The 23,912-nt window shown below is 41.3% G+C and overlaps 1 protein-coding gene and 1 pseudogene across 1 annotated transcript; both read left to right on the forward strand.

Annotated features, from left to right (window-relative positions):
• Window positions 1-308: 308 nt before the first annotated feature.
• CAVIN3 (caveolae associated protein 3) lies at window positions 309-2,443 on the forward strand. Its single transcript, XM_033120734.1, has 2 exons — window positions 309-754; window positions 1,271-2,443. Exons 1-2 carry the CDS (start codon window positions 371-373, stop codon window positions 1,673-1,675), a joined length of 789 nt encoding a protein of 262 aa, XP_032976625.1. The 5' UTR covers window positions 309-370; the 3' UTR covers window positions 1,676-2,443.
• Window positions 2,444-20,492: 18,049 nt separating this feature from the next.
• On the forward strand, window positions 20,493-21,159 carry LOC117029692 (TBC1 domain family member 12-like; annotated as a pseudogene).
• Window positions 21,160-23,912: the final 2,753 nt, after the last annotated feature.

Consider the following 23,912-nt stretch of genomic DNA (forward strand, 5'->3'; position numbering starts at 1 on the left):
TTGATGCAGACAACAAAAATTTCCAAGGCTCGCCCTTTCTGGTGGAGTGTATGTTCCAGAAGAGGCACACCAGGGAATTGGGGCCGAGGAGGGGAACTCAAAATCTTAGTTTGAGGGATGGGGTGGGTCTCATATTGGGGCAACCTTCTTCCCTGTGGGTCCCCTGGGCGGGGCAACAAAAGGGGGGGGGGAAGCGCTTCCGAAGGACCCCGCCGCCGACATCCCGCTCCCCGCCCTCCCTCCCGCCGCCGTGAAGGCCAACTCCGCCTGCCTGAGTCACGGCTGGAGCTGGGGAGGAGCCGGGAAAGGCGGCCCCAGCCCAGAGCGCAGCCGGCGGCCGCAGGGAGAACAAGCGGGGTGTACGGGGATCATGGGGGAGAGCGCGCTGGACCCGGGACTGGCCCACGGAGCGCCTGCGGGGGGCCCAGTGCACGCCGTGACGGTGGTGACCCTGCTGGAGAAGCTGGCTACCATGGTGGAGGCGCTGCGGGAGCGGCAGGGGGGCCTGGCGCAAAGACAGGGCGGCCTGGCTGGCTCGGTGCGCCGAATCCAGAGCGGCCTGGGCGCGCTGAGCCGCAGCCACGACACCACGAGCAACACGCTGGCGCAGCTGCTGGCCAAGACGGAGCGCGTGGGCTCGCACGCCGATGCGGCTCAGGAGCGCGCCGTGCGCCGCGCCGCCCAGGTACAGCGGCTGGAAGCCAACCACGGGCTGCTGGTGGCGCGCGGGAAGCTCCACGTCTTGCTCTTCAAGGTCAGTGACCTCAGGTGTCCCCCAATCCGGGGCCTTTTCCCGCCTCTGGGCCACCATCTGCGGGCTCCCCCCTCCCATCCGCCTACCACACCCACATTCCTGACCCTGCCCCGTGGAGCAGACTTGCAGAGCTGTACCGCTCCCCACACCCGGCCCATCCTTCCCTCCCACACCACAACCCAGCCTGGCCAATCAAAGCCCAGCTAGGTCTAGTTCAGGCTACTTCCCCAGAATTTTCTCCAAGTTCCAGCCCATCCCGCAATGAAAATAACGGTGGTGGAAGTGGACCCCACGACAGTGCTTCGCTTCCTCCAATTCTTGCTCCTGCGGCCACCATCGTGGTCTCGCACCAACTTGTGCAGTTCACTCCGCCCCCTACTTTCCCATACCTGCCTTTTCTTTCCCACTTGGGCCCTAGAGGCTAAGGGTGGGGCAGGTTCCTCTACTGTAATTGAGGAGTGGGGCTGGTGCGTGGTAGGGGGCTGCCAGGGTCAGTGCTGTATCCATCACATGCAGGAGGAGGCTGAAATCCCAGCCAGAGCCTTCCAGAAGGCGCCGGAGGTCTTAGGGCCAGTGGACCAGTCCGAGCCCAGTCCAGAGCAGCCGGAGGCGGAAGTTGGGGAGAGCTCGGACGAGGAGCCAGTGGAGTCCAGGGCGCGGCGGCTGCGGCGCACTGGGTTGGAGAAGGTCCAGAGCCTGCGAAGGGCCCTTTCAGGCCGCAAAGGCCCTGCCCCACCAACGCCCACACCTATCAAGCCACCCCGCCTTGGGGCTGGCCGGAGCGCTGATGGCCAGCCAGAAGAAGCCAGGCCTGCGCTGGAGTCCAACCTGGAGCCAGAACCCCCTCCAGACACCGAGGAAGATCCCGGGAGACCTGGGGCCTCCGACTTGGCTGTGCTCCAAATAGAGAGTGCGGCCTGATGGCTGGTGCTGCTTCTCTCCCCTGTGCCTATGCCTAGTCCCAAAATAAATCTTCCTCCCAGAATTCAACATTCACGCCCAAATAAGGAGTGAATCCTGCACCCACAGCCCAGCTCTGGCCCTCCCTTCTGGGTTCCTTCAGCATAGCACCCTATGTCCTAGGAGCAGCCGCTCACACGTGCTTGCACTCACCATCAATAATAAAAGTAATGCCACCTAATCCAGATTCCATGTGAAGGGGTGTGTGGGTGGGGTGGGGGGAAAGGCAGTGCAAGGAATAGGACAAATGTTGGAACCAGGAATGTGGCTTCAATTTCAAACAGACCATTGTATGATTTCTCGTTTCCATGGAATCCTGGGCTCCACTCCAGTGGCCCATAGAAATATCCTGCTGGCTGCTTCCTCTTTAAGTGCTTTCCTCATGGGGAAGCCTCCGTCCAGTACAGTCCCTTGCTGTATGTACTCAACAAATGTCAACTAGTGGTTTTCCTCTTAGTCTCGTCTTCCTCTACCTCTAAAAAGTTGGGTTTTCCAGGATTCTGTTCTCAGCCCTCTTCTCATTCTGGATACTCCTGTTAACATTCACTCCCAGGCCTCTCCTACCAGCCACAGATACCCCAGACCACTGTCTTCAGCTGCAGTTGAAAAGTACTGCAAACTCAGTGTGTCCAAAAGAAGCAGTCTATTTTCTACCTTTTTGTTAAATTCTATTTCAATTCTACAGCTATGTATTGAACACTTACTATGTATCATTCAAAATTCCTCCTCCTCTTGTGTTTTATTTACCAGCGAATGGCATCATCATCCACACAGAAACCTGGCAGTTCTTGTTGACTCTTCCCTTTCAAACTCCCAGACCCCATGGAAACAGTCATCCTGTTGCTCTGACCTCCGCAGTCTGTCCACGTTTCTCTCTGTTCTGTTTCAGGCCTTATTGTTCACCTGACAGTTGTGTTATTTGCGATGCCCATCTGATCCCATAGCGTTCCTGATTCAGGCGCTTCAGTGGCTCCCCATCATCTTAGAGTCAAGGCCAAGCTCTTTCACGTTACCTTCAACTTCTTTATATGCCCTTCCATGCCTTTCATGATCTGGTCCCTGCCCATTTTTGTAGCCTCAACCTCTTGCCATTTCCCTTCATTCTATTAATTCGCACTGAGTTATTTATATGCTCTCGCTCTCATCTCTATTGTCCTGCAAAACTCAGCAAGGTTCCCTTGTTTTAGGGCCAGATGCTTCTCTTCCTTGCTCCCTAAATATCACCTACACACCTCAGTGCTAACTGTACTAATTGTGATTACTCCCTGTCCCCACTCCACTAGACTGGCTCCTTTGCAGTAGGGCCCTTTTTATTCATTTCTGTATTTCCCACCCCAAATACTATGCCTGGCACACAGTAGGGCCCCGTGAAGCAAGAGCACCACAGAAGTGAGAAGCAGGAAGGGTATGCTAGGGATGGGAGTACAGTCATCCACCCATTCATTCATTGTCATTCGAAAACAGTTTTGAGTGTCTGCCGTGTTCCAGGCTCTATGCTAGGTCTTGGGAACACCAAGATGACAATCCTTTCTGAAGCCTTCAAGGACCTCAGAGTTTAGGGAAATAAAAACATATAATTATGACGAATGATATAAGTGTAGTGATAGATGTAGGTTATTTTGAGAGGAAAGAAGGAAGGGACACAGCCTAACCTGAAGGAGGAAAAGTGGGGGATGTTTAAGGAAATGCTCTTGGGAGAGGTAAATAGTGGGACGGGATATGGGAATAGTGAGGGGCTACAGAGCTCAGTGGTTAATAGCTTATGTTTTCAGTTTCCTCATCTATAAAATGGGCTAATGATAGTCCTATTGGGCTGATGTGAGGATTAAGTAAGTGCCTAGCACAGTGCCTGGAACGTAGTTTGTTTCAGCTACGTAATTCATTCGTCCGCTCATTCCACAAATACATGCTGAGCTGAGTGTCTGCCAGGCACTATTTTAAGTGCTGGAGATACAGTGGCACATAAAGCCAAGATCCCTGCCCTCATGGAGTTAACAGTCTTGTGGGGGAGCTAGGCAATGAACAAGTACGCTTATAAGCCAGATAAAAACAGGTAAACATGAACTAGAAGGGCCTTCTGGTTACGAGCTCTGAAGAAAGCAGGAAGGGTACAGGTGACTGGGCAGGGGAGGACTTTAGATGAGAATATTGGGGATTAAAAATGGGGCCAGAGGTCAGTGACTTAAACATTTTGTTTTTCATGGATTCAACTCCCCACCTGCCAAGATTGGTGGGAAGTGTATTATTAATCACTTTAGCGCTCCTCCTCTTCCTTAGGTTGTGATGTCTCTCACTTTGGATGTCTCTGCTGCTATTGCTTCTTATGACCACACGATGCCACTGTTGGGGCACCAGTGTCCTGGCGGAGGCCTCATCTAAGAACCCTGGGGTCTGCCTGACCAGCTCTGTGCCTGGAACCAGAGGTTCTTCCTCAGAGGGCGGCTCTGCAGTAGCTCCATCCCCTCTAGTGAAATTCAGGGCTCTTCCTGCAGGCTTTCAAGCATTATGGTGCAGACTGTAACAGCTTCCCTGCAGCCACTCCATTAAGTTTCTGCCGTCACACAAAGCTGGTCTGAGCAGGCTCAGTTCTCTATCCCCAGGGAAAAATACATTCTTGTTCTTTTTCCAAATGCTTGGAAATTCAGCCAATTACTCCCTTTCAACAAACATTCAAAATTAAGAGCACAAATACACATTTCTCACAAAAAATGTCCTGAGAGCTCATTGGGAAGCAAATGAAGGCTCAGAGAGTCTGGACCCTGACCTAAGAATCAAAAGGCTTGGCTAATTTTGGTGGTATGGCGGGGTGTGTGTGTGGGGGTGTGTGTGTGGGGGTGCTACTATTTATTCCTTCCTGATACATCTACAGTAGCAAATAATAAAAATCACTTTAAAACAAAAGTAACTTAATTTCTTAATGGTTCTCTTTCTTATATTTCATTCTCCATTGTCACTGTTATGGTTGTTATTATTAATATAACTAAAGGGATTGGAGACACTGAACCAGAGTACCAAATTGTCATTCAGCATATGTGGCATTTAGATGGCTGCTTTAATCAGGAGGGAGGCATACTGGTAGATTACAAGGGTACAGAGATCGGTTCTCAGTTCCTCAGACCGGAAGCACAGATTTATTATGCGTTCCAGCATGATTAGGCGGAGAGGGACTGATCTGCAATAGCCAAACTCGGAAAACACGGATTAACTTGAGTGCTGGATTCATGAATTTCCCTGAGAAGTCTAACTGCTAAGTGAACCAGAATAGTCTAGTTAGTTAGTCAGAACATTTTTCATACTTCAACATGGGAAATCAAAGCAAGACCTTAAACTGTAAAGCTATAGAATAGTGGAAACAGGATGAAGATAATGGGCAGGAGACTCCAACCTGTATGCCCATTTTCTGCTGTGATATTCCTCCTACATGGGTAAGAACATATACATTCCTGGTAGGAAATTTATTCCCCTGTTAACTGCTGGATACCTTTTGACTTTGCTATATTGAGAGCTGTATCATATATCCTCAGCACTGAGAGGAACCCAAAAGCCATCGAATTTAGCTGCATTTCCAACACTTAAATGGCTGCTACCATCTGCTGCCTATCCTTAGCTGGCCTATACTTGAAAAAGTCCAGTGACAAGGAACTCACTGCCTCTCAGGCAACTATAGTTTTGGACACCCTTCACTGATAGGAAACTTTATACTGAAATCAAAATCTATCTATGATTTCTAACATGTGGCAATTGACCTACCTTCAGCAACACCTGTACAACGAAATTCCTTTATTTCTATGATGTGTGTATCCTTGGAGTCTAACTGCAACAGGGCACACAGGACTGGCTTATTTAGGATTTCTCTTGCAATCTCAGGCCAAACATGGCTGGTTTATTCAGCCATTCCTTGTGATATGTGATCAAATCTTGGCCATTCTTTTGTGAATTGTTCTCATTTACCCATGTCTGTTTTAGATATGGAGGTGGCAAGGTTCAAGGAAAAAGCATGGCCTTTATAGTCAAAGACATGCGAGCTTCATTTCTGGTGAATGATAATTCTACTTTTTTAGGTCTGTTTTGAGGTTTGCATAAGAGTTTTTACTTATTCATTCATTTGCTATTTGTTGTACTATGTGATGGGGATGGATGGCACATTACACAAACAGGGATGCCGCCCTCATGGAACTTACATTAAACTGGCAATTGTAATAAATTTTAAAATAAGTGCTATGATGACAGAAATATAAGATGCTATAGGAGGACACAACAGGGACCTCTAACCTGCAGAAGTGGTAGTAATTACGGAGGAGCTCTCCCAAGGAAAAATGATCTTCCCTCCAACCCTGATTTCCTCTTCTGGTTTTTTTTTTTATCTTGTTGTATTATGTCTTTAAGTTTCTCAAGTAACTTTTTAGAATGACTTGATATTATTAAAAAAGACAGTCATCTGAGGATCCAGTTGACACACTAAATCCAATATATCCCAAACTGCATTAATCTTTTCTCAAAAGCCAAGTTTCCCCTCTGTGTTTACCTTAGAAAGTATTACAAACAAAAACCTGACTCTTCACCCCTACTCCATCCCCATCCCTACATCCAATGAGTCACCAAATCCTACAGATTGTGTTTTAATAACTCTTGTGAATTTTTCTCTCATAAACAACTCTAATGAATTTGGTACCACTTTGAGGACTTGAGAAAAAAACCCCACACACTGGAAGGCAGAGCTGAGAAACAGATAGAAGTTGAGTTTGCACTTTTCTTTTGGGCAAAATGGAACTAGTCATATTACCAACCTTGTAGGTTTGTTATTACTTAAATGAGTGGAAACGTATAAAATGCTCAGAATTGTTCCAGGCACGTGAGAGCTTAATGTTCATTGTTGCGTTGTTGTGATCACTTGACCCCTACATTCAGTCAGGCAGGAAACCAGCTCTTACCAGAGATAACTTCATTTATCTGAGCTAATAAGTATGCTTTTTTGCTTAACTCTAGTTTTCATTTTTTAATGATGTGATTTTTCCCTTGTAGCTGAGCGATTGTAATAGGCATGGGCCCATTGGCACTGGAATCCACATGGAAGACAAGGGCAGCATCTTCCTAGCGTAGGACCTGGCACAGAGTAGGTGTTCAATGAATATTTAGAGAATAAATGAATTTATTCCAGTGAGGTACTAGGGACACAAGGATGAACAAATACCTGCCCTAAGGAGCTGGCTCACAGTTGAGACCTTTCTGTAGTTCTTCTTTGGGGCTCTGTTGGTCCTCTCAGGGCTGACAAAGTCATAGAGATAATGTCTGGGACCCACAATCCTTTCTGGGCCCATGACAAGGTTTTAATATTTTTTTAATCAGAAGAAAAAAAAAATTAGGTAAAATAAATGTTTTAAAATAAAATATTAATATAATCTTCTTTACACCAATACAATTATAAAATACAATTAATTATTTTTTATTTTTCATTTTATATGGAAGAAGGAGCCCTTGAGGGCAAAAGTGCCTAGGGCCCACAGAAGTCATAATGCAGCTCTGCTTCTTCAGTCTCTCCTTTGTCTTCTTCCTCCGTGGAGTTTTCATGGTTTTCGTTTTCCCTCTCACATTCATCCTCACACATTTGATCCTTCATGTGATGCTAATTTCCTTTTGGTCTGACAAATTATTTCTATGTTCTTTGGTTATTATTTAGAATTAATCTCAAATACATTTTATTAAAAATGCACTGGGCCTACTTTATATCCTTTCCCCATCCACCTAGCCCTACCTACCCTGCCCTCAGGTCCTTGGCTACTAGCCCTGCTTCCTGGTTCAGGAGGCAAAGACCTGAGAGTTGCCACATTTGTCTTATCTAACACTGCCTGTTGTGCTGACCATCTGACAGCAAGTGCCAGGCTTTGGCTTGAGCTCCATTGCACCAGCCACTGTAGGAGCAGCCTGCAGCTGCTCTAGCATTCAGGTCCAACCAAGGAGCTGCCCAAGGGAATGGTTTCCAGATGAAGTGGTTCCATATTGCCTATCAATTAATATTTTCTTCAGAAACTGTAGCCAGCTTGTTTCTAAGTATTAGGTAGATCTGTTATATCTCCTAGTCTTAGCTGGTTGGCCTTACGTCATAGGTGTCCTGCGGGGTGCAGTGACAGTCTCCCTGGTCACCTGAGCCAGGTGCTCCAGGAGTGTCCCTTTTGCAAGTTGTGTGTTCCCTCCTGTTATAGTTGAGCCTTGATTGCTATTGGCATGTCAGTGGGTGGGATTGACCCTCAGCCTGACTGGCTGTGAGGTTTGGACTCATCCACAGTTTATGAGCTGCTGTGTGGGAGGCTTACCCTACTGTGTGAGACTTGCTCCAGCAGGCTCTGGTGCCTGTTGAGGCCACCTTTGGTGTGTGCCACTTGTGGGGCTAATTGGGCAGTGCTCTACTATGGTCTGAAACCAACCTCCAAGTATGTTTGTTCTGGGGCCTCTTGGAGGGGGGCTCTGGTGCAGGCCTAGGTCAGCCACTGCCTGTGACTGGCCAGGGGCTACCTGGTAGGAGCTACAAAGTGATCTATGGTTGTTCGTTGCCTGTGCTAAACCTGGAGGCATGTGGGAAAGGCCACTCTGTGAACCAAGGATGGGTGCCATCAGTATCAAGCCTAGGTTAACCCTACAAAAAATGTAGGACACCTCGAGGCCTGCTGCCACCTGCCAGCTCCCGTAAGGTTCAGCCACTATTAAAGCCTTATGTGATATATGAGTTGGGTGAGGCAGGGCCTCAGGGAGTCACTAGAGTGGAAACAGTATTGTGAACAGGTTAATGTAGACTATGGTTTGGTGCCAGTGCTGAGACTGGAGAGACTCAATAAGAGTCTCAGAGCACACTGAGAGGCCAGTTGCCACTCACCTGGGGCCTGTGGACTTGGATAGTTTTCCAAGAAAGAGTGCAAGGTGGGAGGGGCTGGCTGCTCATGGAGAAAGTGCCTCTGGCTGTGTGCGAGTTGGATGGGGCTGGGTCCCAGCTGAGTCAGCAGGGCGGAGCAGAGGAGCTAACCAGGCCAATCAGATTAAGATTTGGCCTGTGGGGATGGGCTCAACATAGGAAAGATGGCGCCTGCCTGCTGGCTGCACAGTAAGAGGACTTCCTCACCGGGAAAATGCCGGCTGTTCTCCAGTCCTCCCACTGCAGCCACACAACTCAGTCTGCACCCCCCATATGTCTCTGAGACCCCTGCATCACCGTCCCTCCATTGGAGCTCAAGGTGAGTGCCTTTGAGTGAGTGAGTCTGTTAACAGACTGTTTAAGAGGACGTCTGGGTTTCCTGAAAGCTTCCATCCCACCCCACTGTTTCTCACAGCCAGATGAGGGGGCTCTTCTTCCTGGCACCAGTACTCTGGGCTTGGGAGCTTGGTGTGGAGCGCTGGGGTCCCTTGCTCCTTCCGCAGGAACCTCTGTGGCTGAGATACTCCTCCTTATTCTCAAATGCCACAGGGAAGTTTTGGGCCTGTTCCGCGTCTCTGTCCCTCCTACCAGTCTCAACATGGCTTCTTCTTTATATTTTCAGTTATAGGACTCCTGTTCGGCTAGACTTCAGCTGGTTCTCCAGGTTGATTTTTCTATAATTTAGTTGTAATTTTAATGTGTTCATGGAAGGATGCAGGCACAGTGTTTATCTACTCTGCCATCTTGGATCTCTCCCTTGTTTCTTTGATGAATGTTTTTCAGATGCCATTTATTTTTCTATTTCCTTTCCTCCTCCCCCCCCCTTTAAGTTAATATTAAGTTCTTTACAATTTTTAAGTGATTATATATTTGAAGGAGGTTCACTATGGAGAATGAGCCAGGGCAATTGTCCAAGTTAGCAGGAATTCTCCTTATGACACAGAGTTTTCACGTTTCCTTTGACAATTCACAGTGCAGAGTTTCTCTTCTCTTCCCTGAAATTACTTGCGGCAAGATGGTTGGCTGTTTGACTGTTTGATTCCTTGTTCAGCTCTGGGGGCTCTGCTATTATATGAATCAAACTACTTTTAAGGAAGCTTCTGCCAGCTGCCCATGGACTCATTCTCATTGCTACAAACTAAATTTCGTTGCTTCTTCACTTCAGGATGTACCTGTTCACCTTGGAGAGGTGTGTTCTCGTGGCTCTTTACATGTGCGTCTCTGTGATTTGTGGCTGTGATCATCCTCGCTTTGATCTTCACTGCCTCAGCAGCACTTCCTGTTTGTGGTTTGGGCTTTCAGATGTTTTCTAGGTTCATCAGAGATAGGCAGAATTTGCATTTATGGTCCTCTTTCCTACTATAAGATTTTTTCCAAGATGATAAGAAAGATGCACTGGTATAGCAAATATGGGGCATAGTGTAATAAATGCGTACAATTTCCCTTCTCCCTGCAGTTTAAAAAACTTAAAATTGATTTTATAGAATATATATCCAAACAGGTGTTAGAATCATTTAAACATAAAACAAATATCTCTGAAAATTAAAGAAAAATATAATGTCACCCAAGGGAACACAGGGGAACATGAAGACAGAGCATCTATTGTCTTATACAGCATTCCCATACAAATAATAGAGGATAGTAATTAATAGATAATACAAACACTTATCAATGGAGTTTTATTTAAAATTCTCTAGCCCTTACAATTTTGGGGGATTAAAGTGTAGACTTAACTTTTCCTTACAGTCATAACTTAAACCTGCTTGCTTTTTCATACACGCACACATACAGATTTTAAAACATTTCAGTATTTACCTTAGTTGAATTCCAGTTTCTCAGAAGACCTTTGGAGACCTTTCCATCTAGTTCTATACATACATACTTTTATATACCCATATTCATATGTATGAATACACACCCACATATATAGACACTTACATATATACATACACAAACACGTACATATGTTTTCTACCTCAGCACTATATTTCAAAACAAAAAGTTAAGTTACAACTAAGTTAATGTAACATTAAAACACAGTCAATACTAAAAATTATTAGACAAATAAAGATACATTTTTGAAAACTTAAATGAGCAAGTTTGTGTAGAACAATATTTATAAGTCCAGCTAATTTCCACAAAATCAGTTTACAAAAGATATTTCAGCTTTTATCTTGCTATCATTTACATTTAATTCTCCCAAATATCAAGCTAGTTGTTATAATTTTTTTTATAAAGTAAATAGAGAACACTTAGAAAACTTTAGTCATAAGAAATTTTAGCTTTGGTATAAATAATAACTGACTCTTTGAATGGATTAAAATATGCCCTTTCCATATCCCCCAAATGCGTTTTCTGTAATAATTTTTGATTATGACAGATAAAAACCATTTTTCAGTATTAAGTTCATAAATGACTTATTTCATCAATGAACATTTTTCTATTTTAATTAGTAATATCAAATAAGGAAATGCTGAAATTGAGAGATATTACATCTTTTAGTTCTGTTATGTTATTTAGTTTTACCACTATATTTTTGGGTTTAAAGCAAAACATTTAGAATAAAAGTTACCAAAGTTGAAGTTGTACAAATTAATTTAAGAAACCTCACACAGGAATTTTACTAAAATAGGAATTGTAATTGATTCCCTCCCATTCTTGATTCTGAAGCAGCTGTCTCAAAGTAGAATTTTTAACTGGCTCAAAAGACTCCCTTCACGCTTGCTTCTCCTTCTAGAATTTACATATGGGAGAAATTGTCTGGGTATATTTCATTTTAAGTATCTTTAGTTTTTTCCCTGATAGGTTGCTTGATTCAGCTCATCAAGGTTATACTTACCCTTGAAAGAAACAAATCATGGAAAAACCATTCTGAAATAAATTTATGACTTTAGACATGATTTAACTCTTGATGGCATTTTACTTTCCTCTGTTGGAGTCCATCTTACTTCAGTATACTTGAGAACCATAAATTATTCTGGCATTCGCAAACCTGGTAATTTAAAAAAATGTTTTCACAGACAAATCACACATTTAACTAGAACTGAAAAGATTTACAATTTCTCAACATCTCACACATATAAATCACACATTAATTCCTGTCACAATTCACTCTCAAAAAATAAGTTTTGAAAAGGAGTTTCTCACATTTATGAATGGAAATTTCATGTTCCCAATGAACTATTTTTAAACACTTACTTAGAAGGAAATGTATTTTGAAAATGTCACATAATTTCAAGGTCAGAATACTCTCTCCTGCCCCCCACTCCTGTAAGACATTCCTTTCTTTCATGCACAGAAAGATTAAACATACACATTTCAAGCATAATAATTCAGAGTTAAAAGCATTAATTTACAATCAGCACAGACACAAGTACTTAATTTTTCAATGTTTTAGCTTGTTTCCTGTCTTTGCCATTCCTTTAGAGAGGATCAGTGAGTTTGGAGAATATACATACATATATCCACTGTTATTCCCTCTCACAAGTAAAACTTTGACTTCTATCCAATATCCTTTGCTAAGTTAAGATTCTTCATTATTTCAGATCCTCTCTATTTTAAAGTTGACACAGGGAGAGACATTTTACCTAATGTAGCGAGTATTATTTCTTTGATTTGCTAGAATTTGCTGTTAAAATTTGCAGAACATTATGTGGATCTTAGGTAGCTGATGTGCTCGAGGGATCCACAAAGGGATCAGAGGATGAAGACATTAGCAAAAGGAAAAAGACCCAAATAGTATCCATTAGGGGAAGTCCTTAAGAGATCACGTCACTACCTGGCAATCTCATGGAAGGACAAATTTTGGTCCTGGGAGCTTGATGATCCCTAGATGATTATATAGAATCAATGGAAGCCATAGTGAAAACTGTGGCAAACATGAGATACATATGCAGAGAAGCGAAAAACTGCCCCCATCACCAAAGCAGCCTCCTGTCAGTTCAGTGAACAGGTGACATATATATATATAGTGCATACTAATGGAAGGGACCTCTATGTGTCTAGACAAGGATGTCCACTATGATTGTTATCATTCAGTATGATTTGGAAGTTCTACCCAGCGTAACAAGACAAGAAAAAAAATAATAAAAATATGTGAACTAGTGAATATGTAAATATGTGACACGATGTCATTAATGTTGTTAACTTAGAGAACAAATGTAGAACAATATGAATTGTATAATTCCCTTAAAAAACATACAAGTATATAAAGTGTGTAATATATATGCCATAGAAAACTATTTACTTTTCAGTAGTGGCATGGGAAAATACACTTACATATTTTATTTTCTATATTTCAGTTATTTGCACTTATAAATATGTATAAATTTTGTTTATAAAATTGGGAAAACTCTACCTAACTCTCTATTTATTTCTTTTAAATATATATGAATACTTCCCATAATCGTTATCAAAACAAAATTGTATATTTCTTAACTAAACGAGATACCTCTCTACGCAGAAATATAAGCAGAAATCTTGAATAAAAATTCTGTATTTTTTTCTTTATATAAATTTTGGCTTTTATTTTTTTCCTTTTTTTTCTTGTGACTATAGGAATATGCATAGCTCTGGAAATTTTCATTATAAGGAGTTAAGCAATCACCATATGAGATAATACCACAAAGAAATACAGAACATCCACAATAATGAAATTTCAAGCAGCTTTTAAAAATGATGACAAAATGATTTTAATTATATGAGAAAATTTTCAAAATATAATGGTTTAAAATATCAGAAAACTGAATCATTTACACAGTGTGATCCTGGCTATGTTTTAAAATTAATATGTGCATAAAAGGAAAAAGAATAGCCCAAAATGTTAACAGTGATGAGAGAACAGGTCATATATTTTCTTCTTTATACTTTCTTTCTGTTTCCAAATCAAATTATTTTTGCAATGAGTGCATATTACTTTTGTAAATAGGAAAACGTATAAAAAATGTTAAACAACAGTAAATATAAATCCAAATAAATAAATGTAAATAAAAGCTGTCAGAAATGAAAATGGAATTTATGAGAGTAAAGTTGAGGGAAGAAGATTGAGGCAATTCTATGCTGATGTGTAAAACTGAAGAGACTCAATTTAGTAAAAGTGCCTCATTTGATTTATAGAAAATGGTGTCCTGAGATGTGAATTTATTTTTCCAGCATCCAAATAAGGTACTTTCAGATTGTGCTGAGGAGGAAAAAAAAGTGCCACTTCCAGGGGCAGAGCGCTTTCCAGTTATACTTAGGAGTTTCACATCCTCCTCCTCGTCATCTTCTGACTCTGCCTCTTCCTCCGTAGCTACTAAGTGTTGTCCATTAATATACGCAGGCCCTGAACCACACTTCAACCGTAAGACCACAGGTGGTGTTATTTCAAAGCCCTCAAGGGTAACCGTAGGCCATACAGACATTTTCAAAGTTACCAGTGTTACTTTAATTGGACTGCCTTCATAAGGCATTGCCTCTGCTTCTACAATGTGCAATTCATCCTTTGCACCAGCCCCTACACCGACCTTTCTAAAAAATAATTGGAACTCATTTTCATCATTATCCACTTTAAAATGATAATCTTCATTGGCCTTTAGTTCACAACCGAAAAGATAGTTCTGGGGCCTCAGGGGACTCATGACCATATCCATCGAATCTTCCATGGGGTGGAGACATGCACTTAGGTGGGAGAGAAGATGGACAGAGATAAATGACTACTGCTCAGCTGCATAGTCACGCAGGACAGAATTGCACCAGGGCCCCACAAAGTGTTTTCTATGAGGCACAAGTAGATGCAGCTCCTGCACTTTGATAGACACAAGTTCTTCCCTGCAGATAATTATGGGGTGACTCCAGTTATACGGTCACCATTACACATGATGCTCTGCTTTCTTTTCTGGAGGTTCTTTGCTCTGCCACTAGGAATCTCAGTTCCTCAAACTCTTCTACTGCTCCATTGCCAGTGCTTCAATATTCTGCTGTAGAGTTGAACACCTCCCTCTCCGCCCTTGCTCCAGCTGTGGTTGGGAGTAAGATTTCCTTTTTGACCCCTGGAAGCCCAGCTTTTTCAAATATCCTTATTTCAGAAGGAAGGTCCTGTGTAATAGGATTTCGCTTCTGTCTTACCAGAAACTCACTGCAACCTTTCTCTCAAGGGAAGGGCTGGGATCTTGATCTTTTCTCCAGGTCCGTGGGCTGGGAGACTCAAGAGAATGCTTCAAACAGATTCGTAGTTCTTTGACTTTCAAGCATGTTACCTAGCCAGATTGTTAAATATACTAAACCTTACGATAGTGAGGGTTTTGTTCTGATAAGCCTTTGTTATTAGCCACTAATATGGCTCTAGACTTCCAGAGTATATACGCAAGTGAGCATAGAATATTTGGTTATGATGATTCTGCCCCCCGTTTGTTCTTCCTGGTAGACAGACACAATAAGACCCACATGTTTGCCTACTGTTTTTCAGGTTATACTAATGAGATGCAATTGAATAGGAAAAATGGAGCTCTGCTCTAAACAAAAATCAACTCAAGACTGATTTGAAGATGGCAGAACACTAAAACTGTAGGGATAGTAGAAATACCTGAAAACAGAAAAAAGCTTCCCAGACAAGGCAAGAAATCGCGATACCTACAGACAAAAATAAAAAAATAAATGTAAATAAAAATAAATATAATAATAAAGAGTTTAATACCATCAACAAGGAGCAAGTCTACCAAAGTCAAACCCTATAGGGACTTTCTGCAATGTGGTGAATGCTTAGTGAATTTTCCAGCACCCCTTAAAGGAGCAGCCACATAGATCCAGCTAGAGTTATGTTCTAATTTACTGATCCCTGTCCCCTGGTCACAGCTGACTGGCCCAGAACTAAACATTCCATCCAAGATAGGTCAATCATAGTCCTTTCTCTAGACTAGTGGTCCTCAGCTGGAGGTGATTTTTGTCCCTAGGAGACATTCGGTAATGTCTGGGGACATTTTTGAGGGTCATGACTGGCATCTACTAGGGGGAGCTCAGGGATGCTGCTAAACATCTTACAAAGCACAGGACAGCCCCACAACAAAGAATTAGCCTGTCCAACATGTCGACAGTGCTGAGGTTGCTAAACCTCCCAGTTGATGGATCCCTGGTGTGAGTCTTACCCAGACTGTTCCTAACTTATCTATGGTTAAGAATTGAGTGAAAAATATTCTCCTGGCATGCAATGAAAAGGTGAGAACAGGGAGTTTTAAGTTTTAGTTATTCCAGAGGTAAATGAGTCCTGAATATTACATTCAGCTCAGACAGGTTGGAGAGAGTCAAACAAATCACAGTTCTCGTGAGGGGAATGGCAGTTTAGCTGGATGTCGGAACTCATCCAGCTCACATTTCAAACATATTAGAGTAACTCAAAGCTTACTGCAAATGTGTTCTTAAACTTGGCAGGGACTGTTAGGAAGAATAGTGGTAAACAGAGGATAAACAAAACATTTTTCTGGTCAAGTAATGAACATCAAACATCTCCTGTGTCCAGAGTGGGCGGTGAGGTGTGGCTAACATGTGACCTAGGGTGGGAAAATGTTCAGCATATAAGACAAAACTTTAAACAGCCACTTTACAGGCCCTTCAATTTTCCCTGAAGCTGCCAGAAGCCAAGGCGTTTCTGATAAATAAGGGGGTACTGCTCACATCTTTTAACATGGTTTGTCAGTACTATGTATGCAGCTGTCAACAAGATGGTTCTGAGCAAATGAGGAGAATTAACAAAAGTCACTGACCCCTTTCAGAGTTATGCCGCTTATGGCTCTATATAAGCATTTTAGCCAAAAATAAAACAAAACAAAAAAAAACCCAGCTGCCTATGTCACACCTCTTCCTTGCTGTACCTCCTCCATCCAAAGATTGTGCTATTTGGCCCACAATTAGGGGCTATCTAACATGCGATGCCCCCCAACGAAGGAAGGGTCTTGTCAGGTATTACTTCCTGGATAGCTTTGCCCTGATCAGAGGAACTAGGTTGTCTTTGAGTTCAGTGGTTGTTCTCCCCCCACACTCACCCCCCATGGCTGTAAGAGACCACCACCCTGTGAAACAAATCACCTTTGGGCAACATTACAATGGAACTTGGGTTTGTTCTCATCATGTAGATGCCTCAGGTTTCCAGTATAATGTTCCTTTGAGCCACACTGTTATAAAACAAACCAACAAATAAGCAAGTGAGCAAACAGAAAACCCAAGAAGGGACAGCTCCTGCTTTAGGTCTTTTTTAGGTGTATCATTTACTTATTGCCTCTGGAACTTCTGGGATGCTCTTTTGTTGGAGGGTGGTCATAAACATGTGCTTAACCTACACCTTGTTTCACACTCTGGGAAGAGGAAACACTACCATCATGTCTTCACTAGTCTGTGTCCTCTTGTGAACAAGACCAAGAGCTACTGTGGTGGATATTGAAAATCGATTGACAGAGTTGGTGATTTTAAGCAATACTATTTTGGACTGAGGAACGTATAAGTGTAGCCCCACCCTGGGGCTGTTCTGTCTTGTCCTGTTTTCTAGGGTGCAGAAAAAGCTGATGTTCACGTGCCTCTGCTTGTGTATTGCCCAGTCACTGTACGGAAAATGGAACAGTCCTTAGCAGGGGTTTGGGATCCAGTGGAAATGGAGTGACCAACTCATCCTGGTCTGGCCAGGACTGTCCCTATTTTCACACCAAAAATCTCGTGTTCCAAGAAACCCTTTAGTCTCAGGCAAATCAGGGATGGTTGGTCACCTTACATAGAACTGAATATGGCTCTGGTCAAAGTATATGGGACTAGCAAGATAGATGAAGTCTAGTATTTTAGAGAAACTTTCACATAACTTTGGTGAATATGTTCATCTGCAACCTGTGCTATAAAAATGAGGTCTCCAATTTCTAAACCATGAAGTGCTATATAGTGAGGAAGGATTATAAAAATAAGATTTTGAGTTAAATGACTATGAGATTCATTCAATAAATATTGAGTATTTACTCCTTTTCATGAAGATGGAGCTGAAAGCAAAGAAGGAATCCCCTGCTCCTCCCAAAGTCAAAACAAAGCCAAAGTCAAAGCAAAGGCTTTGAAGGCAAAGAAAGCAGTGCTGAAAGGCACCCACAGCCACAAAAATAAAAAATATCTGCATGTCACCCACCTTCCAATAGCCCAAGGCACTTCAGCTCTGAGGCAGCCCAAATATCCTAGGAAGAGTGCCTCCAAGAGAAATAAGCTTGATCTCTATGCCATCTTGAAGTTCTCCCCAACTACCGAGTCAGCCATGAAGAAGATAGAAGATAACAATCCATTTGTGCTTATTGTGGATGCCAAGGCCCAACAAGCACCAGATCAAACAGGCTGAGAAGAGGCTCTATGACATTGACGTGGCCAAGGTCAATACCCCGATCAGGTCCAATGGAGAGAAGAGGGCATATGTTCAACTTGCTCCTGACTATGATGCTTTGGATGTTGCCAGCAAAATTGGGATCATCTAAACTGAGTCCAGCTGGCTAATTCTAAATATGAAAATTTTTCACTGTAAAAAAAATGTATTGAATACTTACTATAGGCCAAACACTTTTCTACGTATTAGAAATAGAGTAATGAGGAGAATAAAGTCCTTACTTTTCAGAGAACAAATTTTCAGGAGTATAATCAGAGGCAGGTTGGCAGGCTTCTTCTGAATGAATTGTGGGATAAGTGCTCACAATGGTCAGCCCTTCCCAATATCATTTTGGTGAGGATATCTGGGAAACCCAATAGCAAGATATTTTCTTGATATATGCTACTATTTTCTTATCTTGATTGCAAATGCTATAAGAAAAAAATTACACATGCATGTCTGTGTGTATATATATATATATATGTATATATATATATATGTATATATATATATATTTACAAATTATATGCATGTCCTATACTGTACTAATATATTAAACACATACACAAAAATAGAAAGGAAGAAAGGCTGCCCTGAGTCACCCCTGAGATGTGTGCCTCCAACTTTAGAGATGGCTAATAAATCCTGTGTCAATTCATGGATGATGAAGTGGTCATGGCTCTCTGGAAGCATGCAAAGGATACCTGTGCTGCTCAGACCACCTACATCTTCATGTACCAGTTTTACCATAGTATGTGCCGTCTTGGATCTTTATAACTTGCTTGACCATCTGAGGTCCTCCTTGAGGAAAATATGACCCCCTTCTACCTGCATGAAGGTTTATATAGTATTAATTTAAGCAAGCTTATAAAACCCCATGTCACAGTACTTCAGCACTATTTCTCTCTTGTCTGTGAGAGTTAGAAATAAGGGTCTTAAATTTGTATTTCTCCCCTGACGTATACTTTTGGGGTGTACACAGCCTTTTAAGAGGAGCCGAATGACCAAGACAATGCTTGTCAAGAAGTTCCAGGCCACCTCAAAACGTAGAACAGAAAAAACAACACACCAAGTGGCTTCTAAATGGGGCTGCCACCATAAAGCTTCTAGAAAGTTCCTCCACTAGGTTGCTTGAAAAGTCACCAAACTGGGCTCCCTCAAAAGTCTCTGATAACGTTTTTGTCTGAAAGTCTCTAGGCCCTCTGTGGCTGATGCAAAAACTCAAGGCACATGTGATCAGCCATTAAATGGTGGTTTAGTTCCATGTAGACATTAAAAGATAATTTTCAAAAGCAGGGAAAATCATGACTCTCATACAGATATAATAAACTTGTTGAAGATTTTATTTAACTCATTCATGATGAAACTAGTGAAGTGTTACAACCAGATCAAAGGAGACTCCTCAGAACAGACACAGGTACAGGTCAGGGCTATTGAAATGAATGTGCAAATAGAGTCCAGCTCTAAGGCTGGACCCTGAAAGCCAGGTACCAGTAGGGTTTTCTCAGCACTGTCTCCATTAAGTCAATCTTAATTCCCTAAAAGTGACTAACTGGTCAGGCACCGGAAACAGCTTTTCCATGTTACCAGGGAGGTTCCTCCCTCGCCCTTGTGGTCATATCCACCTGGTGGGGCCTGGCAACAAGGTAGCTGCTGACATGGGCAGCCTGTTCTCAAAGTGGCTTCCTGATGGTGGCAGACACCAAAGACCTTAGACTTGGAGCAGCAGGGGCTCAGACGTATGATCCCCTCTCCCAACTTCCAGAGTGCCCCTCCACTTGTCCCTGCTTATCTGAAACCTTTTCCAAAAAGGACGAAAGGAGCACAGATCAGTTGTCCATAGTGCCCTGATTGGAAATTATTTGGTAAAGTCCCTTCTAGACAGAATCTTCAGAAAGCTTCCAAAAATCATTTAGCAGAAATACGAAGCACGAACAGGGAGGACTTGTGAACCACTGTTTCAGTCGTCAAGATATAAGAATTTTGAATTTGAGCCACTTTCATTCACTAGTATGGTTCTTGAGTATGGGCAATCATATGATTCACAGTTGCTTTTGTGTCCTGTTTAAGATTTCTTTGCCCACTCCAAGGAAATCTTCCTGCCACATTTGTGGAAGAAGCTTTACCTCATCAACAAGAACATTAATCTTTGAGTTGAGTCTCAAACTTGAGAAATCAAAGCAGTACATTTAAAAAAAAATTAAGCAAGAAGAAAATATTGCAAATGCAATGGTAATTTGTACCATTGAAATATTTCCCAATTGGAAGTAATACATAGTATGTAGGAAGACGTTTGGAGAATTGAGGTGCAGTGATTGCCCTCTAGTGTTCATGGTAAAGTTTGGAGTCTTGCTGTGGGACGTGAACTAATACCATTTCTGAACTTTGTATATTCCTCCACAAAGGAAAGGAAAAGCTTCAGTGAAACACATTCTCTCCAGACATATCATTCTCTGTATGTAGGAGGTGTATCTGTTGATGGTCCAGATGCTAGTCTGGAAGAAAGCTGGATGTGACCTATGCATTTCCATCTCTACATCTTTCACAAGGATGACCCATGCCATGACGTTTTACACAGCATCTGGGGAGCATATTCATGTTACATACCTGATATTGGTTATGTCCAAGGATGTCCTTCATTGGGGCAGTGCGTATTTTCATTCTGGAAGGGGCAGATGCCTTCATTGCATTTGGAAAGCTCATGAATAAGTCATACCCGTTGGCCTTTTTGTGTGGATCACAGCAAGATGTTGAACTATTTTAGAACATTTGAAGTATTCTTTGAGGACAATCTCTTTAAACTGTTTCTTCACATCAAGTCTTAGGGTCTTGCATCAGACATATAGTTGACAAACGGATCTTCACACAGTGTCACAGATCAGTACTCTACTTGACCCAGCCTGTGCAGTCTGGGATGTACTTTGCAGAGATGGGAGACATTTTTGTTTAGAAGTGGGCTAGGAAATCCTCCAAGTATACGAACACATCTTCCTACAGATAGACTTTATTCATACAGCACAGCTTCTAACTGAGTTGGCAGAGGCTGTCACTCCAGAAGACCTGTTCAGCCGAATGGCAGCCACTCAGAGGCAGAGGAGCAGCAGTAAATGGACTCAGGTCTTTGTGTCTGTGATGAAGGATATTCAGGAAGGAGTTGAGAATCACAGTACCACTTTGAACAGCTAATCTTTGTAATAAATAAACAAATTGAAATGTACAAAAGTATTTTTATAATGGGGATTTGTTTCCTATGTAAGCAGCAAGGAGTAAAGTCAGAGAAATCCAAAAATGTCAAGAGAGGAAAAACAGCTGATTTTGAAATTTGTATTTGAAATAAAGGAAATGAATAATCTATTGACAATATTATTTTAAAAAGTAATTTGTAGGGAGAGCCATTTTACAAAGGAAAAAGTGTAAATGGCTAGTTCATACTCCATAATTTGGGATGAACAGTTGAATGCAATATCATTTTAAAACAGTTCTGGGGTAAAAAAAACAGTGGCTGGTTATACCCAATTAAATAAGCGTTATTCTCAAATATGACATTCCAGACAAGGCCTTGGTTGCATAAACAATTTTCCCAATTATATCTGGTAAAAAGGTGAGTAAAGTCTTATTGAACCTATACAAATAACTGTCTTACCATTTAAAAGTAAGATATTTAATAAGAGGTTCTGAATCGGAGAGGGTGGGTTAGGCAGGGAGAATAGATATCATTTAAGAATTTTTCATTTCAGTGTACAACATCAGGACCTACTAAATTGTTATGGGTTATGGATAACTTAATAAGAAAGAGAAAGGGCTTTCTTCTATATCCAGGAAGTAGAACATTAAAACAACATTAACAATATTCCAAACAAATAAGTACAATCATCTTTCATGAGTTTATTCAGTCCTATGCAATCAGTTCTTGTTTTGCTTGATCTTGGGTTAGTGGTATCATGAATCCATTGGCTTCTTGACTCGAAAGAGTTCTGGAAATCCTGACTGTATCCACTGAAAGCTGTTTAAGTGATATCAGAAGCCTGTACCTAAGATCTATTCTTTGAAGTGTCAATAGTTTGAAGTACCTGGTACAGTCCTTTTCCACAGTCTCTGAGACCATGCTTCTTTGTTGAAGATGTGAACTCTGGCTGGCAGCTGATTGCAGAGCCTTCACAGAAGCTTCTATGTAATACTAAGACTATCTGTAGATGCCAGAGACTTAAAATGACTGATAATTATTGATCAGGATTCATAACAAGAATGATGCTACTGACAATGAAATTTGGTGATTTCTGTATCATGAAAAACAAAACTAATCCAAAACAAACAAACAAACATATCTTTAGACACAATGTCTATATGGATAAGAATTAAAGCTATTTTCAAATAAGATGGTGACTATTACATTTGATTTATAATAATGGATGAATATACTTGTTTCAGAGGGAAAATTCTTGAGATGTGTAATATTCCTGAGTCATAATGTATACTAAATATACTCAATATACTAAGAATATACCAAGAATATACCAGGAGTAGATCTTAAACATTTGTATTTTAATTAAACTCTACAGATAAGTCTGATGTTTATCCCCAAATGAAAACCACCGGCCTAGAAGATGTGAGATTCAAATTAAAATAAGATTCTACCAAAGTAAACATTTTAAATAATAGCAAACATTAGGACTGGTAACACCATATTGTTTTTGCCTAACATCAGGCAAAGCACCATCAGAATATTGATAAATAGAAACATTGACAAATCCCCAGGGACTTCCCATGAAGCATTCCAGTTCTAAAATATTGATGTTAATAATATTTTACCTATACAAATTTAACCTATGGAAGGCTGAGCATCTTCTGTGGTTTGATGACACTTTTCATGAAACTCATCATTAGTAACATAACAAATAAAACCAGACTATTGAACTATTGTTCAGGTCGTCTAACTTTTTCACGCAGCCTTTTCAGCACTTCCAAATAGTAAACTTGGTTAACTGCTTGCCCTGTTGGTACAAATTCATAATGAATAATCCCTCTGATATCAGAAAAGGTTAGCAACATTGTTGCAACAAGTTCGCGTACTTAATTGTTGAACCTTGTATAAATATAAGAAGCGAAAACATATACACTTAAAATTGTGCTTAGTAATCAATGTTTCAGTATTCTATTTACTTGGGAATAATCTTGGTATCCATTGATAATCCATTAATTAATTCAATTTTAATATCAGCTTAAGGTTTTAAGTTACCTAAACCTTCAAGCTGACGTATTACTAAACAAAATTACTGTTGAAATAAAAAATTTTTCAGAATAGTAATTCAAGTAAAACATAAATTTCCATTTTTCATTATCGTAAACATTAAGTAATGTTAACTTATTTGATCAGTAAGCCTGTATAAATTTAGAAAAAACATATCCACATAGAATATTGTTGGCAATTATACTTAACATGAATAAGTCAGAGAAAATATAGCTGTTTTTATTAAACCCCAAATATTAAACTAGTCTCATTTTCCAAAGATATACTTAAATATACAAACTTGAATTCTAAAATGTTATTGAGTTGGTTTCTGTAAGAATATTTTATTAATGTAGCACATTTAAAGATTTAGAAGTTCAATTTCACTACTTTCTGGGAATTTTAGGAATATTCACTTTATTTACATGCTTATTTATCTCTATCAGCCAATCAGAAAAGAACTCCTTTAACATGAGGTTTTATAATCAAATTTATTAATACCCTCTGGAGGTAGGAAAATACTACACACTCACACAATGAGACATCAAGGCCTTTCTAAAGTACAGACACATAGACACACAGAGACAGATAAAGAGAGTTTATAGCTTCAATTCTAAAGTTTCAGTCACAGGTTAAGAATAAATACAGAAATGCCAAATCTCCCCAGTCCTGGTATGAGAGTTCTCCTTCCCCTTGAGCACAGGATTCTTAA

This window comes from Rhinolophus ferrumequinum, chromosome 11, assembly GCF_004115265.2.
Source record: "Rhinolophus ferrumequinum isolate MPI-CBG mRhiFer1 chromosome 11, mRhiFer1_v1.p, whole genome shotgun sequence".
Lineage (NCBI taxonomy): Eukaryota > Metazoa > Chordata > Mammalia > Chiroptera > Rhinolophidae > Rhinolophus > Rhinolophus ferrumequinum.

What these genes read in the sequence shown, in the direction of transcription:
- CAVIN3 (XM_033120734.1), top strand. Translation starts at nt 371, where the DNA reads ATGGGGGAGAGCGCGCTGGACCCGGGACTGGCCCACGGAGCGCCTGCG. An exon ending in TCCACGTCTTGCTCTTCAAG is followed by an intron (nt 755 to 1,270) that starts GTCAGTGACCTC and finishes CATCACATGCAG; the next exon opens with GAGGAGGCTGAAATCCCAGC.